The 26,354-nt window shown below is 43.5% G+C and overlaps 1 protein-coding gene across 2 annotated transcripts in view; it reads left to right on the top strand.

Moving 5' to 3' along the window:
- The window catches only part of prmt3 (protein arginine methyltransferase 3), a 287,320-nt gene that overhangs the window by 28,840 nt on the left and 232,126 nt on the right, over positions 1-26,354 (top strand). The window contains exon 8 of one of the 2 annotated variants that reach the window (XM_063061729.1): positions 15,164-15,229. The exons of the other annotated variant lie outside the window; for it this stretch is intronic. Within the exon in view, the coding sequence (XP_062917799.1) occupies positions 15,164-15,229 (66 nt within the window). The remainder of the gene's footprint in view (positions 1-15,163; positions 15,230-26,354) is intronic. 2 annotated transcript variants of the gene reach the window in all.

The following is a 26,354-nucleotide window of genomic DNA, read 5'->3' on the forward strand; positions in this document are numbered from 1 at the left end:
CCAGCATCTGCAGAATTCCTCGTGTTTGACCTTCTAGCTTGTACTCCTTTCTCCACCTCCATCTTTTTATTTTGGCTTCTTCCCCCTTCCCTTCCAGTCCTAATGAAGGGTCTAGGTCCAAAACGTCAGCTCTTTATTCCTCTCCATGGATGCTGCCTGACCTGCTGAGTTCCTCCAGTGGTTTGTGTGCTAGTTACTGCCTGTTACGCCACTGGCACTGAAGGTCCTCCATCAGGTGCATCCCTCCCTGGAAGAGGAAATTTAAAGATACGCCAACAGCAGAAATTCTGGCTGGCCAAACGCTTTAATTCCGATTCCCATTCCCATTCTGACATGTTGGTCCATGGCCTCCCCTCGTGGCAAGATGAGGCCACCCTCAGGGTGGAGGAGCAACACCTTATATTCCGTCTGTGTAGCCTCTAACCTGATGGCTTTGATATTGATTTTCTCTCCCCCTTCCCCCTTCTTCCGTTCCCCGCTCTGGCCTCTTACCGCTTCTCCCTTGCCTATCACCTCCCCCTGGGTCACCATCTCCTTCCCTTTCTCCTCTGGTCCACTCTCCTCTCGTATCAGATTCCTTCCTCTCCAGCCCTTTATCTTTCCCACCCACCTGGCTTCACCCATCACTTTCGAGTTATCCTCCTTCCCCTCCCCCTCCCTTTTTTATTCCGGTATCACCCCCTTCCTTCAATAGTGAAGAAGGGACATGGCCCGAAACTTTGAGGGATCTATGGACCTGGACTGCAAGATCCCTCTGTTTCCCAGCATTGCTAGGAGTCCTGCCGTCAACCCTGTCTGGTGGCTTCAAATTTGACCTTCCAAAGTGAATCACTTCGCACTTTTCCGGATTGAACTCCGAGTACTTCAGTGTTGTGAGAGTACCTGCTTCCTTCAGCCACTTAAGCAGTCCAGATCCTTCTGACCTGTGAGAGCTATGAGAATCAAAGGAGCTGGTTTCCATGTATCACCATCAAAAAAAAACTATTGCACGTGTAAAAAACTTAATTATTATTAAAGACTAATATAATAATAAACACAGGAAATTCTGCAAATACTAGAATCGTGAAGAAAGGTCTCGGCCCAAAACGTCGAGTGTTTGTTCATTCTGTGGATGCTGTCTGTCCTGCTGACCAGCATTTTATGTGTGTGACTAATGAAATACCATGTTTTATGTCAAAGGTTTAGAGTATGAAACTGATGAAGTGCAGTCCCATTTGTTCAGACCACAGAATTGTGCATTCAATTTTGAGTTTTAGCTTTGGGAAGAGTAAACCTGGAATGGAATAAACACTTGGAGGTTTTGGCAACACACACACAATGCTGGAGGAACTCAACAGGCCAGGCAGCATCTATGGAAAAGATTACAGTCGATTGTTTTGGGCCAAGACCCTTCATCAGGACTGGGGTAGTCAGAGCAAGGTGGGGGTATAGGAGGAAGAAACACTCAAAAGTTTTGGGCTGAGATCCTTTCTCAATTATAGCGAATATTTGTAGATCAATTGTAGTTCTAGAAAATGGACATTTCTGATCAAGAGAGAAGCTGGCTCAAGAACATTTCTCAGGAATGGAGCCCTTATGTAGCCCAGGGATTGTATTGGCTTTTGAAGAGTTACCATAAAAGTTCACTGGACAATATAGTCAGGATGAGTATAGGTCTTAGAGCCTTCAATCTTGATGCAATGTGCCTTGATGGCTCTGGCGTAGGGTCAAACATGAGCAAAGGTGATTACTTGTCTTTGAATGGAAAATCCCACAAAAGGTAGTGTATTCGGCCCAGAACATCATGGGTAAAGCCCTCCCTTCCATTGAGCACATCTACACGGATTGCTGTGTCAGGAAAGCAGTATCCATCATCAGGGACATACATTACCCAGGACGTGCTGTCTTCTTGCTGCTGTCATCAGGTTGAAGGTACAAGAGCCTCAGGACTCAAATCACCAAGTTCAAGTACAGTTACTACCCCTTAACCATTAAGCTCTTGAATCAAAGGGGATAACTACACTCACTTGCCTCATCATTGACATGTTGCTACAACCTATGATCTACACTCTTTATCTCATTATCTCATGTTCTCATTATTTATTGCTATTTCGTTGAATTGGCATTTGCACAGCTTGTTATCTTTTGCACGCTGGTTGATCTTTCACTGATCCTATTTAATTAGGAAAATGAATCTCAGGGTTGTATATAGGGACATATATGTACTTCGATAATAACATTTACTTTTGAACTTTGAGCATATAAATGGCTTTGAGTATCAGCAGAAGAGGTAGCAAGAGCCCGTACCATGGGTGACAGACTTCATTGTTTGTGGCTAAAGGTGGAACGGTCATCCCACCACTGACGAGCTGATAGTGTTCTGGTACAGACTGGACCCACAGCGAATGGACAAAGAACCAGCATGAGGAAGAAGGCTGTCCTCGACATGATACCCACCTTGGCGGAGCTTGCTGTCAGGAGTAGCAAACACATGGACCTTGCAGTGACAAAACCATATACACACACTGGCAACATGCTTTTTTGTGGGGCACTGCCGGTGTGCTAAGTGTGCAGCTCTGAAGTTGGCATCCATTTCAAGTGCTAAGTGCCTTCAGCAGCAGAACTGTATTCTACCACATTCCATAAATTAGTGACTTTGATTGTCCTTCGTTTACCAGTTAGTGTCGTGGTTTCTCGTTTCTTACAAACAACAAGGAGACGCAGAAAATCCTTCAAGACGTTTTAAACTTTAATTTGCAAATCAAAGCTGAGACAATCAGAAAGCTAGTAGCTGACTGCCCATCGAGGCTTGTACACAGCATTTTTTATAGCAATCTCCTATCTTAGCTACATTATCATATCCAGACGGCCTGTGATCACATATCATCAATACATCCGCTCTCGATCTTTCACTATTGTTTTACGCCCCAATTTAATTATGTCCTAGTTTACTTTTTAGACCAGGTGTCCCCTCATCCCTAACCACAGTTATTTCTTAATTGGACTTGTTTTGACATACTGCCACATATTTCATTACCTTACTCGCCACCGTTATCTTCCTACTTGGTTTCATTCTAGTTCTCTTCATGAATTAATAGTGATTAGGTCAAAAGTCATAGCTACATAGTGAATACCCTCTATTCAGCTAGCAGTGGTTACATAGTAAATATAGAAAATATAATGTGTGCATTTGAGTGAATACTGAAATACTGTTGAGTAAATATTGTAAATACTGTAATACATAGAAAATACAATGTATGCGTTTACATTTTCCAATATAATCTTCCCTTTGAGACCCACAGAGTCTCATACAGAGAGAGAGGACTGAGAGTCTATGCACAAAAGCTCAAATAAAGCCACGCATTTACCCCCAAATTTGGGTTAAACTATAGTTTCCTGCGCTTAAGACTCAAAGTGTTCTCTCCCTAACTCCCTAGGCTGCTGAGCCAAAAACCCATCCCTTCGTAACTGAGACAGGAAAAAGGACTCAGGAGCCTTCACAGCCTAATCCCGACATATCTCATCTCTCTCCTGTTCGTCTTGCATGTCTCGTAGACTGTACGAATACATCATCGGTGTCTCCTTCTCCATAGGGCTCGACCCAACAATTTCCAGGAGCATCGGAAACCGTTTCATTGCAGCACGCACTACAAGCGACTTGAGGCATGGAAGAAAACAGCACAGAATGACCGCACAGCTTAGCAATACAATACCAATGGTTACTGCAATCTTGGTCAGCCATGCTCCCCATCCTCCTAGTTTACTATTTAACCAGTCAAAGAACTGGTGTCCAAACCCTGCATTTTGTTTAACTTCCTTTCTTAGATTTTTCAGTTTATTCATTGCTCTGGTAAACGATCCCTCTGGACTAGTGTTATTCGGTATAAAAGTACAGCACTGTTCCCCAAACATTACACAAACTCCTCCTTTCTCTGCCAATAGCCAGTCTAGTACCTGTCTATTCTGCCACGCCACTCTACTGGTTGCATCTAGCTGCTGCCCCAAGGCCTCTAGTGCATCATCAGTGTAGTTAATGAATCTCTGTTGATTATAATATATATAATTTATCCATTCAACATTTTTACTAACCCCTATTATAGGTGTAAGTGCCCCCCATCCCGCAGCAATCTCATTTCTTGCCCTAAATTCATTAGGTATACCTCTCGGCTGTCCTATACTGTCGATTTGGATTGTTGGATCAGGTTCATATTTTCTCTTCCTTCGTCGCAGTATCTGCTGCTTCAGAGCGTCAAATTGTACTTCAGGGGATACTACAACTTCTTGAATCAGCATAACTCATGTACATGTACTTGTCCAACCGAGGAGGAGCGTGGATCTCAGACCTCCCTCCTTCCCACAGAGCTACCAGGTATCTGCTAACGGGATGGTCTGGGCATCCAGTGCATCATTGGGTGGAGGGGTACCTGTCTTGTATCTCTGGCCTGGGGTTACATCCCAAGTCTTAGCACAGTTACCACTGAAATGTCCAACCAAGAGATCACCCGTCCATGTGAAACATTCATAACTCAAATGCTCCTGCACTTTGAGCTTTCCCAAAGTGGGTGTCTGGCTTCTTTTATTCATAGCCCACGGTCTGCTGTAATTACAGTTAGAGGCAAGCTTGTTTTGATCATACTGCGAGGAAGCCTGGTATAACATACACCAATAAGGGCACATTGGTGTGTTATCAATACATTTCCGATAACAAGGATCTATCCCGCTACAAATTCCCATACTGCAGGTCTTGACTATACTTGGACACTGCTGCGCACACTGCCCCCTCCGCTCCTTTCGCCGTTGCGTGCAGGTGGAAGAGTTGTATGGCATGGGGACTACATATTGCACTGGACTTGCCCTTGAGCATAGATAACAATTCTGTCTCTTCATCATTCCTGCTGTATAATTTGCCCATTGGTACCACATGTTCTGGTACCATGGTACGGAGGTAACCATTGTGCTCCTCTTACTCCTTTCTCTCAGATTTGGTGGGATCCTAACAGTCCCGTGCCACATCTGCCAAATTAATGGTTTCCAAGTCTGCACAAGAGTATCTGAGTGTATCATCCCGGGGGGCAGGACTGGTCACCCCCAAGTCGTCCCCATTATCTGAAAGAGTACTACCATCCATAACCCCATCCTTAGGATCTTCGGGCCTGTCCTCAGGACCAAAAATTTCCCTTATTACTTGGTCAAGTTCCTGCGGTTCAGTATCAGCTTCTTGTTGCTCTTGTCTGTCCCCTACTGTTTGTTCCTCTTCACCACTTACCTCGGGTGGCCCACCTGACTGTACCTGCAGGATTGCTCTAGTGCAGTGATTGAGATGACACCAGGTGGAGCGTCCTTCCACTTGAACTGCGGTGGGCGATGCTTTGGTTACTGTAAAGGGCCCTTCCCTTCTGGGTTCGTTCCACTTTCTTCGAAACGCTCGCACGTAGACCTGATCGCCTGGCTTGATTGGTCCTTCCCCTTGATCAATCTCTGGCTCTTTCTGTTTTTCCTGTACATAAATAGACTTATGCATCATAGTTAATTGCCGCATGCATTGTTTTAATTCCAATTTCAATTGTTCCAAACTAGGCCCTTTATATGCTCCTCTCCACCGGGGCACTGGCATGGGCCTTCCGATTAGCATTTCATGCGGTGTTAGACACGTCATCCGATTAGTCTGCATGCGGTAACTCATTAATGCTAATGGTAGTGCATCGACCCAATTAAGTTTAGTATCTGCACAGATTTTGTTTAGTTTGGCTTTTAAGGTCCCGTTAATTCTTTCCACCATACCCTGCGACTGAGGGTGGTACACACATCCAAATCTCTGCTTTATTCTCAGTGCTCGCAGGACTAACTTGACCACTTTTTGAATGAAAGCTGAACCATTATCTGAGCTAATTTCTGTCTGTATCCCAAACCTTGGGATCACTTCGTTTGTCAGGAATTTCACCACTGTTCCTGCCCCTTGATCTTTCGAGGGTACTGCCTCTACCCATCTGCTGAATCTGTCGATTACCACCAACATGTATCTTTTCCCTCTTACTGTTTTTATCATGTCTACATAGTCAATCTCTAGGTGTTTAGATGGCCCTTCAGGTATGGGTATATGACCTATTGGGGTTGTAATTCCTTTCCAAACATTATTCTGCACACATACCTCGCACTGTGACAACACATGGTCTACTGAAGCCTGTAAATAAGGCGACCAAAATCCATCCTTTTTTATTTTCCTTATTACTTCCCCCCTTGCACAATGATCCATCCCATGTGCTTCTGAGATCAGGATAGTCGGTAAAGGGGTGGGGGCTACCAGTAGGCCATCTTCCGTGGTCCATAGGCCTTCTGGGATTTGCTTGGCGCCCCCTTCGTCTCCACAGTGTTTGTTCTGCCAAAGTTGCCTTTCCCTGTATTTCAATTAGGTCCTCTACCATAGGTTCCGGCTCGAGACTTACCTGGGGTGCGCTGACAACGGATGTACACCCTGACACTTTCCTGGCTGCTTCATCTGCAGCTTGATTTCCCTTTGTTACTGTATCGTTTCCTTTTTTTTATGTGCCTGGCATTTTATTATAGCCAGTGCTTTAGGTTTCATTAGCGCTTTTATTAGATCTAAAATCTGCTGACAGTGCTGTATGGGATCTCTATTGCTCTTTTTAAAACCTCTCTGTTTCCACACTGTAGATTACTCCCCAAGCTTGTATGTCCTGCTTCCTTCATTATTTTCCTTAGTGGCGTTACAATTTCAGCATATTCCCCAATCCAATCTGAACTATATCCTGTCAGTCCCAGAAACGTCATCATCTGTCTCACTGTCTGGGGCTTGGGAGCTTTAGTTATAGCCTCAATTTGATCCGGCGCTATCGCCTTCAGTCCCTTGGATATCACTGTACCTAGGTATTCCACCTGTTGCTTGCAAAATTGCAGCTTCTTTCTAGATACCTTATGCCCTCCATGCGCCAGTCTCTCTAAAAGGGTTATGGTATCCTATTCACACTGTCCCTCACTTTCGGAGCAAATCAACAAATCATCCACATACTGTATCAATGTACTTTCCAACGATATGCCCTCTAGGTCCGCCTTTAACACTTGATTATATACGTGTGGTGAATGTTTAAATCCTTAAGGCATTCTAGTGTAGGTATACTGGTTGTTCTGTATGTAAATGCAAATAGGTACTGACACTGATCTGCCAGGGGAACGCTGAAAAAAGCCGAACACAAATCAATCACCGAAAAATAGTCTACCTCTGGTGGAACGTTAGTCAGGAGCGTGTCTGGGTTGGGAACTACCGCTGGCCAGTCCTCCATTACCTCATTCACTGCTCGCAAGTCATGCACCAGTCTCCATTTAGATTTATCCACTTTAAGGACAGGTAACAGTGGGGTATTACATGGGCTGTCTGTCCTTAAATACTCCTGCCTCCAGTAGCCCCTGTATCGTTGGCGCTATTCCCTCTTCTGCCTCTGGTTTCAGGGGATATTGTGGTCTCCTGGGTGGAACTGCTCCCTTTTTCACCTTTATTTCTACCGGACTAGCTGTTCTTATTTTCCCTACATCCGTGTCATGTTGTGACCACAGAATAGATGGTAACCTATCTAGCCTGTTATCTCTCTGCCCCCTTCCTTGGGATTTCCAGTCCTGTCTGGGCTGCTGTTTAAATTTATTCTGTCCCTGATACGGCATTTGCGGGAAAAGCTCCCCCAAAGATGTTTATTATTGGCATGGGGTTTTCCGGATTCTGTCTTACGGCATGACCGGTCCCTCCATATAATGGCATTTCATTCATTTCAACGGCTGTGCTTAAATCGGTCATTGCTGGCTGCATCTTCTTGCCTTTTTCTTTTTCCTTCTTTTTAAGTTCTCCAAGCTGCATTTGTATCAGCTTTCTTTGCTGCTTGCTGCTCAGTCAACTTTCGTTTGTCTTTTCGATATTTTTCGACCATATGGGCTACGTGGTCCCTGAATTCCTGTGGGGTCATTGACATCAGTCCGGCCACTTCCTCAAGTTTAGACTTAACTTGGGAAGGCATCGCATCCAAAACAGCACTTCGGAACATCCAGGTCATAAACGGGTTGCCTTCCACCTCTTGTTCAATTTCCAGTCTCCATTTTTTCAACTGATTTTCTATGTAGGCTACTGGATTTTCAGTGTCTCCCAGTGGATCCCCTTTCATGGCTTTGGGGTCCATTTTGGGTGGAGAGAGCTCCCTGAGGGCCCCCCATACCCTCTGCCTCACTGTGTCAAATCTGGCCCCGTCAATCAGTGTGCTGTCCGCATTCTGTATGCCAGCCGCTTCCATCAACTCTTGTAGTTTGGAGGTTCCCATCAGCCTTATCAGCAGCGCCTTTAAATCTCCCATAGCCAACATTCGTCCCGTGGTTTCTTCCTCAAAGGCCCTAATCCACTTCCCTGTATCCTCAGGTAGGCTGGGCAGGGTGTTTTTCAGCCCTTCCAGGTCCTGGGATCCCCAAGGAATATACTGTACTTGTCCCAATCCTTTTACTAACAACGGCATTAGCTATTCACTGTTTTATCCAGAGCCCACAGTCTTGTTATATCCCGGCCCAAACCTGAGCTAAAGTGTTGAATTCAGAAGTGAAGTGAGAATGAGGGCCCTTTTCGTCATGGCAGCAACAAGGCCTGGTAAAGTGGAATTCAGTGTGAATCAGGAAAAAAGCTCAGCAATGGCTGGAATCAAACCTAACACGAAGGAAGTGCTAATGCTATGGTGGCACAGTGGTTAGCACGATGTTATTACGGCTCAGGGCGTTTCAGAGTTCAGAGTTCAATCGCAGCACTGTGTAAGAAGTTTGTTTGCTCTACCCGTGAACTCCATGGGTTTCCTCCTACAGTCCAAAGACGTACCTGTTAGCATGTTAATTGTCCTATGATAAGGCTAAGTGCTAAATAGATGGGTTGCTGGACAGTGTAGCTCATTGGGCCTGAAGGACCGGTTCCATGCTGCATCTCTAAATAACATAAATAAAGTAAAATGAAATAGTTGTGTTTTTTTAAGGTATCCTTCATCTCAGCACTAGCATAGGAGTTCCTCAAGGCAGCGGCAGTGTTCGTGATATTCAGCTGCTTTATCAGTGACCTTCCACTAGCTTAAAGTCGAACTTATGATTGTTTGCTGGAGAATATGTAGTATTTGGTTCCATTTATTACATTTCAGTAACTAAGGTAGTCTGTGCCCATGGTATAGGAATTTGTGGATGACAGGAACAGACAAGTAACATTAAGGATATACATCTTCACTAAGGACCTTTAATTACAGTTAAAATCACTGTACCCTTCCCCTATCACAATGACGAAGGCAACCTATCCCTCCTTGTTCTCGAATTCTCTGCTGCCATGAATGTCCTTGAGTCCTTCCCTCCCCCCCACCCCCGCCAGCACCCCTCTCATCTGACTTTGCTGCCTTGCTCACAGGGAGAATCACCACAATGGCTCCGTCCCTGTGCCTGTACTGTTAGAATAAGTCAGGAGTGAGATGCTTGAGGTAGGATGTCAGTCATGATCTCAGTGAATGATGGAATAGGCTTGAAGGGCCTTTTGGCCTCCTCCTGCTGTTTCCTTTGTTATGCCCTGGGGGTGTCTAAGAAGATCTGCTCTTGGTTCGCTCCTTTGCAGTCCTTTGCATCATCTGAATTAGCACCAATTTCCACAGTGATAGAAAACTACAGCACAGAAACTGTCCCTTCAGCCCATCTAGTCTGTGCTGAACCATTTAAACTGCCTAGTGCCATCAACCAGCACCCTGACTTTAGCCCTCCATACCCTTCCCATCCATGTACCTATCCAGATTTCTCTTAAGCATTGAAAATAATCTCGCATTCACCACGTGCACTGGCAGCTCCTTCCACACTTTCGCCACCTTCTGAGTGAAGAATTTTCCCCTCATGTTCCCCTTAAATATTTCACGTTTCGTTCTTAACTCATGACATCTAGTTGTTGTCGCACCCAGCCGCAGTGGAAAAAACCTGCTTGCATTTACCCTGTTTATACCCCTCATAATATGGGGAGAAGGCAGGAAAAGGGTACTGATTGTGGATGATCAGCCATGATCACAGTGAATGGCGGTGCTGGCTCGAAGGGCTCAATGGCCTACTCCTGCACCTATTGTCTATTGTCTATAAAGTTCTAACCTGTTCATTCGCCAACTTGCATCAACAGTGATAGGAGTTCTTCGTTTCCTTATCTACCATCCCATCAACTTCTGCATCCATCGCATCATCCTCCGCAACTTCTGTCACCTCCAAAGGGATCCCACCACTAAACATATCTTTACCTCCCCCCTCCCCCCTACACCTATTCACAGGGATCGCTCCGTCCGCAATTCCCTTATTCTTTCGTCCCTTAACTAATATCCCCCCACTGACATGTAGACCAAGTGTTACACCTGCCCATACACCTCCTCCCTCACCTGTCCAGGGCCCCAAATAGTCCTTCCAAGTGAGGCAACACTTCACTTGTGAATCTGCTGGGGTCATCTAATGTGTCCGGTCCTCCCGATGCAGCCTTCTCTACATTGGTGATACCCATCGTAAATTGGGCGACCACATTGACGGGCACCTCCGCTCCATCCAGCACAAGCAGAACTTCCTGGTGGCCAAACATTTTAATTCCGATTCCCATCTCCATTCAGTCATGTCCATGGCGTCCTCGTGTGTCAACATGGGGCCACCCGCAGGGCGGAGGAGCAACACCTTTTATTCCCTCTAGGTAGCTTCCAACCTGATGGCATGAATGTCGATTTCTCCTTTCAGTAAGAATATTTCCCCTCCCTTCCTCTTCCTCCCATTCTGACCTCTTCTCACCTGTCTACCGCCTCCCCGGTGTCCCCCTCCTTCCTTTTCTCCTGTGGTCCACTCTCCTCTCCTATCAGATTCCTTCCTCTCCAGCCCTTTACCTTTCCTACCCACCTGGCTTCACCTATCACCTTCTAGCTAACCTCCTTCCCTTCTCCTCCATCTTTTTATTCTGGTATCTTTCCCTTTCCTTCTCCATCTTGAAGAAGGGTCTCTGCCTGAAACGTCCACTGTTTATTCATTTCCATAGATCATGCCTGACCATAGAACCACAGAACGCTACAACACAGAAAACAGGCCATTCGGCCCCTCTAGTCTGTGCTGAAACTTTATTCTGCTAGTCCCATTGACCCACACCCAGCCCATATCCCTCCAGACCTCTCCCATCCATGTGTCTATCCAATTTATTCTTAAAACTTAAGAGTGAGCCCGCATTTACCACGTCAGATGGCAGCTCGTTCCACACTCCAACCACTCTCTGAGTGAAGATTCCCCCAATGTTCCCCCTAAATCTCTCCCCTTTCACCCTAAAGCCACATCCTCTCGTGTTTATCTCTCCTAATCTAAATGGAAAGAGCCTACTCGCATTTACTCTGTGTATACCCCTCATTATTTTGTAAACCTCTATCAAATCTCCTCTCATCCTTCGGGGGTTGCTGGGCCTGCTGTGGCTCAAAGGGCCTGAAGGGCCTATTCTGTGCTGGATCCTCTAAATAAATAAATAAAGGCTTGAACATCTTCAAGATACATATATCAAAGTTAAATGGCCAAATGTATATGAAGTTTCTTATCCCAAGGACTTCAGAGGAAATGGGACATGTTTTCCCTTGATGTTTTCTGTTTTAAGGTTGAAAAACAAATGGCTGCAGCTTGCAATCACATCAAGGAATCCAGCTATTTCAGCTCGGGTAGAACTGAGCATTAAGGACAGTGGACTGTGTAAAGATTGTTCACTTTCACTGAACCAGTTGGTCAGCCTTTGCAAGCTTCTGCAGATCTGACTGAGACCAAATGTCAAATCACAGTATTGTTGGATTGTTCTTCTTTCATTAAACAAAATAAGTGATGTGTTTAAATTCCAGCTGCATTCTCTGCCATCTATTTGAAATGTGACTCCTCAGATCAGTCTGCTTGCTTTTAAATAATGAGGACCATACATTGTCACAGACAATACAGGTATTCAATCACGGCATGAACACTGTTAATCTGGTCTGCCTTACCACTCCTATCCCTTTGTTTCTTTTAAAAAAAAAATTTTTTTGTATGTGTGTTGGTTTGTGTGCGTGCGTGTGTGATGTTGGCGGGACGATATTTTTTTCATGCTTTTAAAAGGCACGGAGTGAGAGAGAGAGACTGTGTGGCACGCCACTCCTCATGCAGACATTTCGCAGTATTTTTCTCTTTATTTTACGAGGTCGAGTTGCGATCTTGATACTCAACCCGGCATGGATGGAAAGCGTACTCGGGAGCGGCCCCGACTAGTTTCGAACCCGGGCACCTTCGTTCCAGAATCCAGCGCTGATGTCATTGTGCCACCAGCCAGCCCCTGTCCCTTTGTTTCAAGATTCAAGTTTGTTATGTGTACATCTAAAACTACAGTGAAATACATCTGTTGCGTTAATAGGCAAAACATCCTGAGGGTGTGCTGGGGGCAGCCCACAAGTGTCGACAAACCTGGTGCCAACATAACATGTTGATAATGCTCGGTAGAACAACATAAAACACAACACTTGAGATCCCAGCATCTGCAGTCTCTTCCATTTTTCTCCTTCTGTGTGACACTGTCTTCTTTTTGGACAGTCTGAGCGACAATTTTCCCAGATTTGGTCATGCAAACTTGGCTAAAACTGGTTAAAACTCAAAATTGTGGGTTTTCTCCCTTAATCTTTCTTCACTGATGTGAATGGAGCAACTCAGGAAAGCATTTTGGTTCATTTGACATCAAAGGAAGGCTAGGAAGGGATTAGGAATCCAATAGCTGCTGCAATTTTAGATAGATAATCCAAGGTTCAAAGTAAATTTTGTTATCAAAGTACGTATATGTTAAAGTACATATATTCATTTTCTTGTGGGCATTCACAGTCAGAACAAAGAAAAGCAATAGAATCAATGAAGAACTGCACAAAAGACTGATACAACACTTGGCAGCACGGGAGGTCGTTCCTGCCTGTGGCCATCGAACGTGCAGCTCCTCCCGTGGAGGGGCAGACACCCTGAGCCAATAGGCTGGTCCTGGACTTATTTTCCATCTGGCACAGTTTGCATTTTGGTGTTTGATTGTTGGGGTTTTTTGTATTGCTATATTTACGCTCTATTCTTGGTTGGTGCGGCTGTAACGAAACCAAATTTCCCTCGGGACTAATAAAGTATATCTATCTATCTATCTAAGCAACCAGTGTGCGAAAGAAGACGAGCTGTGCAAACACTAAAATATAAACAATAAAAATAAATAGATGAATACATAAATAATACAGAGAATGTGAATCATAGAGTCCATAGATTGTGTTCAGTGATCTCTTCAGTGCTGAGGTGAATGAAGTTATCCACGCTACTTCAGGTGAAGTATGTGTACTTTTTATAATAAATTTACTTTAAATCTGATATATTTTAACATTTTCATTTTCTCCCAAGCCAAACTAGGGTGAGACCACTGTAAAGAAAATCCTCATCATCTTCATTGAATTTATACTTGTAAAAAAGTTAACCCTGAGGAAGTTGGATGGAGCTGTAGGCCAGTCATAGGTTGCCGAATATAAACCGCAGCAAAGTTAACTCAGTTCAGTTTTGATTGTCCTTCAACCATACATGAATACTCATGAATACAGCCAAATGAGACTGTTACTCTGGGGTCAAGGTGCAAAACACAATGCTAACAGTCACACACAACACAAAGCACACACAAGAAAACAAGCACAAATGGTGTCACGATCACGCAATAAAAGATTCCCAAAATTCGTGCCATCAGTCCACATTTGATCACAATAGAACCCGTCTTCCACTGAGTGAACACTTGGGTGAGTGTGGAGCCTGCTACAGCCTGGACGCTACACAACTCCGTTCCTGGTAGAGTGCACGGTCCCAATGCATCTCCCAGGGCAACTCGCGGCTTGAGGCCCAGCTCTCACACTTACAAGACGACAAGCACTTTTTGAGTATCAATAAAATACAACGATGCAGAATATCTGGTCCAGCCCCTCCAGACCACAGTAGAGGCCATTTCCTGCTGAGTGAATACTTGGGGGGGGGGGAGGGGGAGAGCAGCTCCGATTTAGGCCTGGATGCTCTGGATTTTCTCTTCATAGTCCTAACTGCAGGCGAGCCCTCTTGAGCATTTTAGCACAGCAGTGCTAATGTTGTGAAACATTAAGGCACTAATCATACGAGGGGTGATTGATAGGTTCGTGGCCTTAGGTGGAAGGAGTCAATTTTAGAAAACCTAGCACATTTATTTTTCAACATAAGCCCCTCCTACATTTACACACTTAGTCCAGTGGTCGTGGAGCATACGGATCTTAGACCTCCAGAAAGTGTCCACAGCAGGGGTGATTGATAAGTTCCTGGCCTAAGGTAGAAGGAGATGAGTTATACAGCTCTCGTTACATGCACATGCAGTTCAACTCTTTGAGTGATTATGCAGAAAGTTTGAAGTTAATAACTCATCTCTTTTCACCTTAGGCTACAAACTTATTGATCACCCCTGATGAATTATTAACTTCAAACTTTCTGCGTAATTCACTCAAGGAGTTGAATGCATGCGCATGTAATGAGAGCTGTATTAACTCATCTCCTTCTACCTGAGGCCACAAGCTTATCAATCACCCCTGCTGTGGACACTTTCTGGAGGTCCAAGGCCCGTATGTTCTATGACCGCTGGACTAAGTGTGTAAATGTAGGAGGGGACTATGTTGAAAAATACATGTGCTAGGTTTTCTAAAATTGACGCCTTCTACCTTAGGCCACAAACTTATCAATCACCCCTCATAATTTACTTAAACAATGTAGAAATGTCTTACTGCAATTTCTAAGAAAAAAATTATTTACAATAATTTTCCATTTGTGCCTTAGTGTTATGGGTGTGAAGTTATGAGATGTTTCTTTTCAACACTGGTGTATTTCCAGTGCTTCTCTGGTACCCTGGGTAGAGGGAGCTTTTGTCAGAGATTGAATGCATACTATGAATTGAAAATGATAAAATGCTATGCCTAAGGTTGGGATTAGTTGTTTGACTCATTAAATACATATCTTTGTAAAAATGAATTGATAATTTGCTGTAGGAAAGATGAAAGGGAGTTTACAAATATTTTGTCAATCCTGCTAAAGGCTGCCATTTAAGACATGCTGTTTGTTTGAACTTACTCTATCCTTGACCATAAATTTGCAGGACAAAGTGCGGACAGAAAGCTACAGGGATTTCATGTACTTCAACTCACATATTTTCAAGGACAAGGTATGTTACCTAGCCAGTGCTACAGCAGCTGCTGGCTCAGTTACTGCCCTCTTGTTGCAGATGATCTTGAAAGGGTTTGATTTAATAGTCTTGGAGTTTATAATGCATTAATATTTTTTTTCGGTGCACAGAAACTGGAGGGTGCTGATAACAAAAGTACAGATCATTGCTGTCATTACGTTGTGTGGTATCCCATAAGTGTTATCAGCCACGTATAATGGGACAGCTGGGGAAGCAATTTTGAGCTGTTTATTTGCATGTTGCTTGTTAAACCTAGGAGGTACATAGAAATGCAAGAATACATAGGGATGTGGTTCCACTGGGTAATCTTGAGTTTAAAAATTGTACCATCGTTTGTAATCTATGATCTTTTTTCTCCCCTCTTGAATTCATGAACAGTATGCCTGTGCTGCCTCCATAAAGATAAGTTTAGCTTTATTTGGCACATGCACAGTAGTGCAAAAGTCTTGGGCACATATAGGCTGCCTAAAACCTTTGCACAGCACTGTATTTGTCAAAGTGGAGCCGAGAGTGAGTTGGTAAATCTGGCGGGAGGGAAGGATGTTGGGAATGGTGAGGGTGGAGCATCGTGGGAATGGGTGTGGGACAGGTGGCAGAGAAGGAGTGCCAGGGTGGGGGGTGTTGTGGGTGCAGATACACCCAGCCCTGTGACACCAGGCAAAGTCATTTGATTCCAAACAATTGGATTATTAATCATTACAGAATGCCTCTCTGGTGCTTCCTGCTCCCTCCCATCTCCTTCCCCCCTTTTCCAAACATGATTCTCCTCTCCCTGCCGCCTTCCCACTCTCCGTCCACAACAGAGACCCATATCAGAATCAGGTTTTTCATCATTCGCATTCGGACACAAGACTTTTGCACATCAAAACGTACAGTGAAATCCATTGTTTGCGTCAATAACCAACAGCCTGATAATTGTGCTTGATGCAGTCCGTAAGTTTCTGGGTGGTCGTTAGACACATTACCAACACATTTACTGAGTGGTTACACATATAGTTTAAAGTTATTCATGTTTAATTACCTCATTATGATATTACACCTTTTTGTCTACCTGAACTATACTTTCATTGTAGCTGTTGGACTTTATTGTGCAATTTCTTCCCAGTGCAGCCCCCAGTGAGACCTAATTTAGATTGTGGATGGCTTTGCTGAGTATCTTCGCTCCATCCACAGTAGAGAGGATTTCCCTGTGGCCAGCCCTTTTAGTTCCACTCCCCATTCCCATTCCAACATGTCGGTTCATGGCCTCCTCTACTGCCACGATGAGGCTTCTCTCAGATCGGAGGATCAACGCCTCATAATCCATCTGGGTTGCCTCCAACCCGACAGCATGAAAATCTATTTTATCCACCTTCAGGTAATTACACCCCTTTCTCTGCTTTTCTATTCCCTATTCTGGCTCCATTCTTTTACCTTCTCTTCTCCCCACCTGCCTATCACCTCCCTCTTGTGCCCCTCCTCCTTCCCTTTCTCCCATGGTCCATTCTGCTCTCCTATCAGATTCCTCCTTCAGCTCTTTGCCTTCCACCCATCACCTCCCACCTTCTCACTTCATCCCCCCCACCTGTCTTTCCCCTCAGCTTCACCTATTACTTTCCAGCTTACATTCCTTCCCCTCCCCTATCTTCTTATCTTGGCTTCTTCCCCCTTCCTTTCCAGTCCTGACGATGGGTCTTAGCTCGAAACATCGACTCTATTCCTCTCCATGGATGCTGCCTGACCTGCTGAGTTCCTCCAGCATTTTGTGTGTGTCACTCTTAATATTGTTTACCTCGTACTACCTCTGTGCAAGGTTCTAATGAATCAATCTGTATGAACGGTGTACCAGACAACTTTTTCACTGTACCTTGGACATGTGACATAAATAAGCCAATTTAACAATTAGTTTCAGTAGGTTTGTATCTAGTATGTGCAGCACAGTGGTGCAGTGATAAGTTTTGACCCACGGTACTTTAAACCTGGATTTGAGTCTAACGTTTGGTTCCAACACTGTGGGGTTTCCTCCGGTTGCTCAAGTATCCACACACATCTCAAGAACTGACTGATAAGTTAATTGGAGACAAATTTACATACAGCTGGAAAAGAAAAAAATCCTGGAAATGTGCAAAAAAAATTATTTTCGCTGGCTGTGCTTATTTTCAACAACACATAACAGTTTTCTCTTTTAGAGTATTGTTTGAGTAGGTGTCTAGGCCTTTTTAGACCGCAAGACCATAAGAAATAGGAACAGAAATAGGCCATTCAGCCCATCGAGCCTGCTGCACCATCCCATCATGGTTAATTTGTGATCCCTCTCAACCCTTTTTTCCTGCCTTCTCCCCATAACCTCTGAAACCCTTACTAATCAAGGGCCTATCAATCTCTGCATTTTATCCCTGTGTCTTGGCTTCCGCAGCTGTCTGTGGCAATGCATTCCACAGATTCACCACCCTCTGGCTAATGAAATTCTTCCTCATCTGTTCTAAAGAGATGTCCTTGTATTCTGAGGCTGTATCCACTTTCTCTCTTTATGGATTGTGAGGGGTCTGTGGTTTCACACAGATGCACCGGCAGTAGGTGTATTGGTGAGAAGCTGTTGTAGCAGGCTTCTCGGTGTAAATTCACTCCGCCGTCATCTTACATCTTGCCACAGTTTGCACCTGGCAGCTGTGTGCTCTGTCCCTTAGGTTTTGGTTTGTTCAATCAGTTGTGGTCCTACTGAACCACTCTTAGTGATGAAATTTAAGTCTCCAGTAGAGTTCCATTGAACAGTACAGCACAGGAAATGGCTGTTTAGCTCACAATGTCAGCACTGATTATGTGAATCTGCCTATATCAGTTCATTGCTAGATTTATTTGTGGGAGAGCTTGCCCATTTAAGTCACCAGTTCCCAGATGTTGTTGACAAGGACCTTTCATGGTGACCTAGACTGGGTATAGACTTTTCCATGTTTGAATCTGTTGCGTTAGTAGTAGTAATGTGATCACTCAAGTTGAGTATGATGTTCTCCTAAGGGGTTGTCTATTGAAGGGTCTTCAAGTAGTTTTGGAGACTGATCTGAGATCCACACAATCTTGCCTCCTTCACCATTTGCTGATTGCCATAGGACCTAATTCAGGATGTTAGGGCAGATTCCCTTATTAAGAAGGCCTGTGAATGACTTTGCTTAACATAGGGAGGCTGATGCTCAGGCAGCCACCACGTAATCCTTGACAGGTCTTGGCCAGAGTAGCATGGAATGTAATACGACTGGGGTTTCTTCATTGCTGCAGCCTTCCTCCGCCTTCACTGTCGTGTGATGTGTCATCATCTTCCGCCAGCTCCACCGCTAAGGTCTTGATTGAATTACTGTTTGTCTGGAACCACCCCCTTGACTTTACCATTACTAGGGAGTGAAGCCCTAGTTGGCTGAACTCCAGATGGCAATCACCCTTGGGACCTCAGCCTCCACCATAACAGGTTGATCATCCTCTTAGTTGATGGGAGGTGATTGGTCCAGATTTATTCATTTTCCTTCAATACATCTGATTGGATTATTTTCAGGTGCCATTTAAGCGTCAAGCTGATTGTTTGACCTAAAATGGAGATGGTAACTGAGGGGTGACTCCACTGACAGGGCAGAATCCATCTTTGTCATTTTGCGTTGCTACCTTAGGAATTGCTAATAATAATAATAATGACAATAGTAATAATACTTTATTGTCCTGAGTGGGAAATTCTTTCGTTAAAGCAGCAACGTTTAAAAACACTTAGCAGTGTGCTTAACTAGTAATAAATACAGAAAAATAATATACACAAGAAATGTACAAAATAAAAAAGCGGAGACTATTGTACTATGATGTGTGTTCTCTTCTCACACAGAGATGAACTGCTGTATATGCTGATTACATATGGTAGGAACGATTTTCTGTAACGGTTCTTGTGACGTCAGAGTAGAATGAGTCTGAAAGGATGCTCCGCTGCTTATTCAGTAGGTCACGGAGAGGATGTGTTGATTGTCCACAATGGATAACAGTTTGTTTAGTGACCTCTCTGCACCACTAACTCAAAAGAGTCTGTTTTGTAGCCAAGTACAGATCCAGCCTTTTTGATGAGTTTATTTAGTCTTTAGCATCACCAGCACCGATGCTGCTCCTCCAACATAAAGCTGCAAAGAAGTTCGCACTCCCTACAACAGACCGGTAAAAGATCTCCAACATCCTGCTGCACACATTAAAGGATCTCAGATTCCTTAGAAAATAGTCTGCTCATCCCCTTCTTGTAAACAGGCTTGGTGTTGGTTTTCCAGTCAAGTCTGTTGTCGAGGTGAACGCCCAAGTACTTGTACACTTCTACCACTGCAACTTCTTCTCCCAGAATGTATACAGGACTCATTATCTGCAGAATTGATCAGAACACAAGGTCACATTGGGAGTAAGCACTGTGGAAATGATCTGGAACAGCGCAGCATAAAAGATGACTTTCCATAATTTATTGTGGGTCATTAGTCCTAATTGTGAACACTTCACCTATGATCAGAGGATTGATGGAGATCTTGGATAACAAGCCAACTTAGCAAAAACTGATTGAGTCATTATAAATCACAGTAAATTCTGGTTAATTGGTCCATCAATTAATCAGGGCAGCTGCTTTTTGGAGACAAATAAGAACAAAAACTAATTGAGAAAATAGAGGGGATTCCCTTCATTTATTTAGGACTGTTTGCCAGCAGACTGTTGCCAAACTGTTTCTTAGAAGTGTGAGTTGCGTGAAATTGTGTGGTTGTTAGATGCTACACTGTGCTTAGAACAGTTTTTAAGTAGTGTCAACTGAGCGTGTTGGTCTTCAAAAGCCAATTTTTGTCACTGATAGTTGGTGAGAAATAAGCAGTAAGACATTTTAGAATTCAGAATCAGAAACAGAATCAGGTTTAGTATCTCCAGCATATGTCATGAAACTTGATAACTTAGTAGTGGCAGTGGTGCATTGCAATACATGACAAATATAGAAAAAAAATTACAGTAAGTATATATACTGTTTGTATATGAAATAGTTAAATTAAAATAGTGCAAAAAAACAGAAAAAAGGAGGTGGTGGTCATGGGTTTAATATCCATTTAGAAACCAAATGGCAGAGGGGAAGAAACTGTTCCTGAGTTGCTGAGTGTGTGCCTTCAGGTTTTTGTACCTCCTTCCTGGCAGTAACAGTGAGATGAGAGTCCCTAATAATGAATGCTACCTTTTTAAGGCACCAGTTCGTGAAGATGTCTTGGATTCTGCAGAGGCTGGTACCCGTGATGGAGCTGACTAACTTTTCAACCTTCTGTAATTTCTTATGATCCTGTGCAGTAGTCGTCCTATACCAGACGGTGATGCAGCCTCTCAGAATGCTCTCCATGGTAGATCTGTAGCGGTTTTCATGTGTTTTAGGTGACAAACCAAATCTCCTCAAACTTCTAATAAAATGTAGCACTATCTTGCCTTCTTTATAGCTGCATTAATATGTTGAGACCAGGTCAAATCCTCAGAGATGTCGACACCCAGGAAGTTGAGATTGCTCACACTCGCTGCAGTTTCAAGCATTCAGGCTTGAAGATGCCAGAAACGGCCGGGAGTGAAAATGAAACAATTTCACTACTTTAACAAGTTAGTAACCATGAAGAATTTGAAGGTGTCAACAATCATCTTGAATGTTATAATGAAATGAAGATTTGAAGGATGCCATCATTGAAAGCATTGTATGAAGCCAGTCCATTATCTGTACTAGATTGTCTGCGCTAATTTTATTCATTTACAGTCAATCAAAAGAAATGGCAGCCTGTTGGATGTCGTTTGATGACAGTGAAATCTGTGCGGAAGAATTTTTAATGTGGAAAAGCTGTTGCACTGGGACAATTCTAGTCTCTTGACCTCGGAAGCCCGGGTCAGTCGTCACAAACCTGGGTCTTTTTTTGCAGTGGATAACCATAACATCTTCTGTGCCTTATCCTGCCCTTCACTCTCCATGAGGTGTTGCAGAATCACCTTCTTGGTTATTGGATCTCACTGGTATGCTGGAGCTGACTTCACATGCTAGGACGGGCACGTGCCGATTTCATCAGGGTGTGAGGCCCACCGGCTACCCTCACCTGGTTTGGCCTCCCTTCAAAGCAGTGTACCAGGGTGTGGCTGCTGTCACATGCAAATGGGTACTTGGAGCCACAGGTAAGAGCTGGGTGTCCGATGGGGACCAAAGGTGAATGATTTGCCCCAGAATGGACATGTCAAGCCCCTTCACCAGAGATGCAGTGCCTCCCTAGATACCCCCATACATGGCAGCGTACACTGGATGAATTTCTCTGTTGATAACTATTAAGTTCAAAGTTCAAAGTAAATTTATTATAAAAATACACACAATGTACAACACTGAGATACATTATCTTGTGGGCATTCTAAATAAATCCATAAAAGAATAATAACCATAACAGAATCAGTGAAAGACTTGAGTATTCAACCAGTGTGCAAAAGATAACAGACTGAGCAAATACAAAAAGAAAGAAAAAGAATATAAGCAATAAATGTCAAGAACATGGGATAAAGAATCCTTGAAAGTGAGTCTGTAGTTTGTGGGAATAGTGATAGTGCAACCTCAGACCCTGATGTTTGAAGAGTAATAACTGGTCCTGAACCTGGTGGTGTGACTAGTGAGGTTTCTGTATCTTCTTTCTCATCGCAGCAGTGAGAAGAGAGAATGACCTGGGTTGAGGGGGTCCCTGATGATGGATGCTGCTTTTCTGTGACAATGCTTTCTGTTTATGTGCTCAATAGTGGGGGGGGGGTGCTTTGCCCATGATGGACTGTGACTGTAAGATTTCCCATTCCAGTGCATTGGTGTTTCCATACTAGGTTGTGATGCAGCCAGTCAACATACTCTGCACCACACACCTATAGAAGTTTGTCAGAGTTTCAGCTGTCAGGCCGGATCTTCGCAAACTCCTAAGGAAGCAGAGGTGCTGCTGTGCCTTCTTTGTAATTGCACTTACGTGCTTGGCCCTAGACAGTTCCACCGAGGAATTTAAAATTGCTGACCCTCTCCACCTCTGATCTTCTGATGAGGACTGGCTCATGGACCTCTGGTTTCCTCCTTCTGAAGTCAATAATCAGCTTCTTAGTCTTGCTGACATTGTATGAAACATTGTTGTTTTGGCACCACTTAGCCAGATTTTCAGTCTCCCTCCTACATGCTGATTTATCACCGCCTTTGTTTTTTACTAGGAACAAACACACAGTTTTATAGTACTGTGGTAGCAATGGTACTGTTCTGATTTGTTCTGTATTTCACTTAAATATGTAGTTTGTTACTCTGTTTAATGATAGTTTGCCTTTTTTATACCTTTTTAATCATTTCCAGGAAACTTTGGCAAATTGGGACAACTGCTTAATTGGGCCAAACTGTACTGATCCTAATGTGTCCCAGTTAACCAGAATTCACTATGTTTTGTCTCACAGGCAAAATGTCCTTTAAAGCTGGAATAGATTTTCAATAGTTTTCCTATTTTTCAAGAAATTTGAGGGATGGAGGGTAGTAAGTATGTCTTGGCTGTGTCAGTAGCAAAAAATGATTTGTTCTTGGGATATTAGAAGGTCTCCATTTATTGGCCATTGCAGGTTTTACTGTTTAATGTGAAGCACGGTTTATCGTCTCTATTGAATAAGCTGCCACACTGATTTATTATTTGTTTGGAAAAATTCTTGCTATCGAAATAGCTTTCTGTATGGAATGAACAGTGTAGATTCTGAATGGAAAACAAATAAAACTGTGCACGCTATGATTGGAAACATAAATGGAAGAACTTGGCCAAGCAAATAGCGTTGGTGGAAAGAGAGACTACTTGATGTTTAATGTTAGTGTCCCTTGCCCACATTGGGGGGAGAGGTTGAGGTTTTACAGTTTTCAAAGCAGAGCTGGGGAAGAGAGTAAGGTGTAGATAAAAGACGATTTGAAAATTAGTTAAGGGAGGTCAGATGATAAGGAGCATGAGGAATTTTTTTATCAGCACAAGTATTCAGTAACTTTGCTTGGGAAGATGCATACTTAGAGTCATACAGCACAGCAGTAGACCCTGCAGCCCAACTCCATACCAACCCCAATGCCCATCTAAGCTAGTTCTATTTGCCTGCATTTGGCCAATATCCCTCTAAAGTAGGGTTTCCCAATCTTTTTTATGCCATGGACTCCTACCATTAACTGAGAGGTCCATGGACCCGCGTTGGGACCCCCTACTCTAAACCCTTGCTGTCAATGTAACTATCCAGGTGCCTTTGAAATATTGTTAATGTACCTGCCTCAGCTACTTCCTCATTCCATATATAACTATCCACTGTGAAAAATATTGCCTCTCAAGTTCTTATTAAATCTCTCCCCTTTCATCTTAAACCTATGCCCTCTTGTTCTTGATTCCTTGACCGTGGGGAGAAAAGACCAGGTGCATTTATCCTACCTATACCCCTCATGATTTCATACATATCTAAATTTCTGCAATGCTCCAATAAATAAAGTCCTAGCCTCCCCAACCTCTCCCTATAACTCAGTGACTTGAGTCCTGGCAGAATCCTCATGAAGCACCCAATGGTCTGCTGGAAGGACTCAGTAGGTCATGCAGCATCTGTGGCAGGAAAGGAATTGTTGATGTTTTGAGACAAAATCCTGTATCAGGACCATGAGTGCCTCTAAGTTCAAAGTTTAAAGTTAATTTATTATTCCCAATACATATATGTCACCATGAGAATTATTTTCTTACAGGCATTTACAGGAAAACAAAGAAATACAGTAAAAATTATGAGAAACTATACATACCAGAGTCTGTCAAAGAACCAATGTGCAAAAGAAGACACATTATGCAAATAATAACAATAATAATAATAATTTTCAGAAAGCCACAATACTGAACACCACTACAGTAGTCAGAAAGTTCCTAGCATTTGACAAATGAGCATGCTTGGCTGTGCCCATACCTCAAGTTTTACCAGCTTGAGCTGTGAAAAAATAAATCATCCGGATATAATAATACAGGATAAACAAGCAAGAACAACTTATTTAATTGATATAGCCATTGCAAACACACATAACTCACAGAAATTAATAAGTGAAAAACATCAGAAATATGCTAAATTGAAAGAAGAAATTGAAAGACTATAGAACATGAACAAGGTAAACATTGTCCTGATAGTAATATTTACAACTGGTGTCATCCTAAGGCGCTACCCAATAGCATTAAACAATTAGGGCTACTTATAAAAGCCACAATACTAAACACCACTAAAATAGTCCGAAACTTCCTCACAATTGAGAAATTAGTGTGCTTGGCTGTTCCGGTACATCAGGTTTTAACAGCTTGAGGTGAAAAAAAATACTGAGAACATGAGTTGTAGAGTCCTTGAAAGTGAGTCTATAGGTTGTGGCAACACACATAAATATTGCTGGTGAATGCAGCAGGCCAGGCAGCATCTATAGGAAGAGGTACAGTCGACGTTTCGGGCCGAGACCCTTCGTCAGGACTAACTGAAAGAACAGCTAGTAAGAGATTTGAAAGTGGGAGGGGGAGGGGGAGATCCGAAATGATGGGAAAAGACAGGAGGGGGAGGGATGGAGCCAAGAGCTGGATAGGTGATTGGCAAAAAGGATATGAGAGGATCATGAGACATGAGGCCCAGGGAGAAGGGAAAGGGGGAGGCGGGAAACCCAGAGGATGGGCAAGGGGTATAGTGAGAGGAACAGAGGGAGAAAAAGGAGAGAGAGAGAAAAAGAATGTGTGTATATAAATAAATAAAGGATGGGGTACGAGGGGGAGGTGGGGCATTCGTGGAAGTTTGAGAAGTCAATATTCATGCCATCAGGTTGGAGGCTACCCAGACGGAATATAAGGTGTTGTTCCTCCAACCTTAGTGTGGCTTCATCTTGACAGTAGGGGAGGCCGTGGATAGGCATATCAGAATGGGAATGGGACGTGGAATTAAAATGTGTGGCCACTGGGAGATCCTGCTTTCTCTGGTGGACAGAGCATAGGTGTTCAGCGAAACGGTCTCCCAGTCTGCGTCGGGTCAGATTGTCTGCGTCAGGTTGTGGAGTCAGTTCAGCGTTGAGGTGAGTGAAGTTACCCACATTGGTTCAGGAATCTAATGTCTGAAAGAGAATAACTGTCTTTGAAACTGGTGGTGTGGGATCTGAGGGTTCCTGTAGCTCATGTCCAATGGTAGTAGTGTGTAGAGAACATGAGAATCCTTTTGGCAGTGCTTCTTGTAAATGTGCTCAGTGATAGGGAGGGCTTTGCCTGTGATGGACTGGGTTGTATCCACCACTCTCTGTAGACCGTTCCATTCTAATTCCATATTAATGCCACCAGTGAGGATACTCTGCACTGTGTAAGTCTAGTTGTTTCTCAAAGTTTTAGATGGAATGCTGAACCTACACAAACTTCTAAAGAAGTAGAGGTGCTTTTGTGCCTTCTTGTGATGGCACTATGTGTTGGTGCCATGAAAGATCCTCTAAAATGGTAACGTCAGGTAATTTGAAGTTACTGACCCTCTCCACCTCTAATCTCCTAATGAGGACTGGCTAATGGACCTCTTGTTTCTTCCTCCTGTAGTCAATAATTAGCTCTTTGGTTTTTATTGAATTTGAGTAAGAGGGAGTCTCGATGCAGGTTTTTGATCCAAACTGTCAAAAATTTTAGTTCCTCCAGTAAATCATTTGTTGCTCCAGATTCCAGCATCTGCAGTCTCTTCTGACAGCATCCTTATTTTTCTTTTCTGCACTCTCCAGCTTACTTGTGTCTTTTCTGTAGCATGGCATGTTTTCTACTTGTATAGATTAAAATTCTTGAAGATCTAATCGATGTTAGAAAAAGTACTATGTAAAAGTCAGTCAAACTGGAAGAGCAAACATGTAAAAATCTGCAGATGTGGAAATCCAAAGCAACACACACAAAATGCTGGAGGAACTCCAAAGACCAGGCAGTATCTATGGAAATGAACAAACAGTCGACATTTTGGGCTGAGGTTTTTCTTCAGGACTGAGAAAGGAGGGGGGAGATGCCTGAATAAAAAAGTAGGGTGAAGGTAAAGAGGTTAGGACGAGCAGAGGGGGGTTGGGGGGAGGAGGGGATTC

This window comes from Mobula hypostoma, chromosome 11 (genome assembly GCF_963921235.1).
Source record: "Mobula hypostoma chromosome 11, sMobHyp1.1, whole genome shotgun sequence".
In the NCBI taxonomy this organism is placed as follows: domain Eukaryota; kingdom Metazoa; phylum Chordata; class Chondrichthyes; order Myliobatiformes; family Myliobatidae; genus Mobula; species Mobula hypostoma.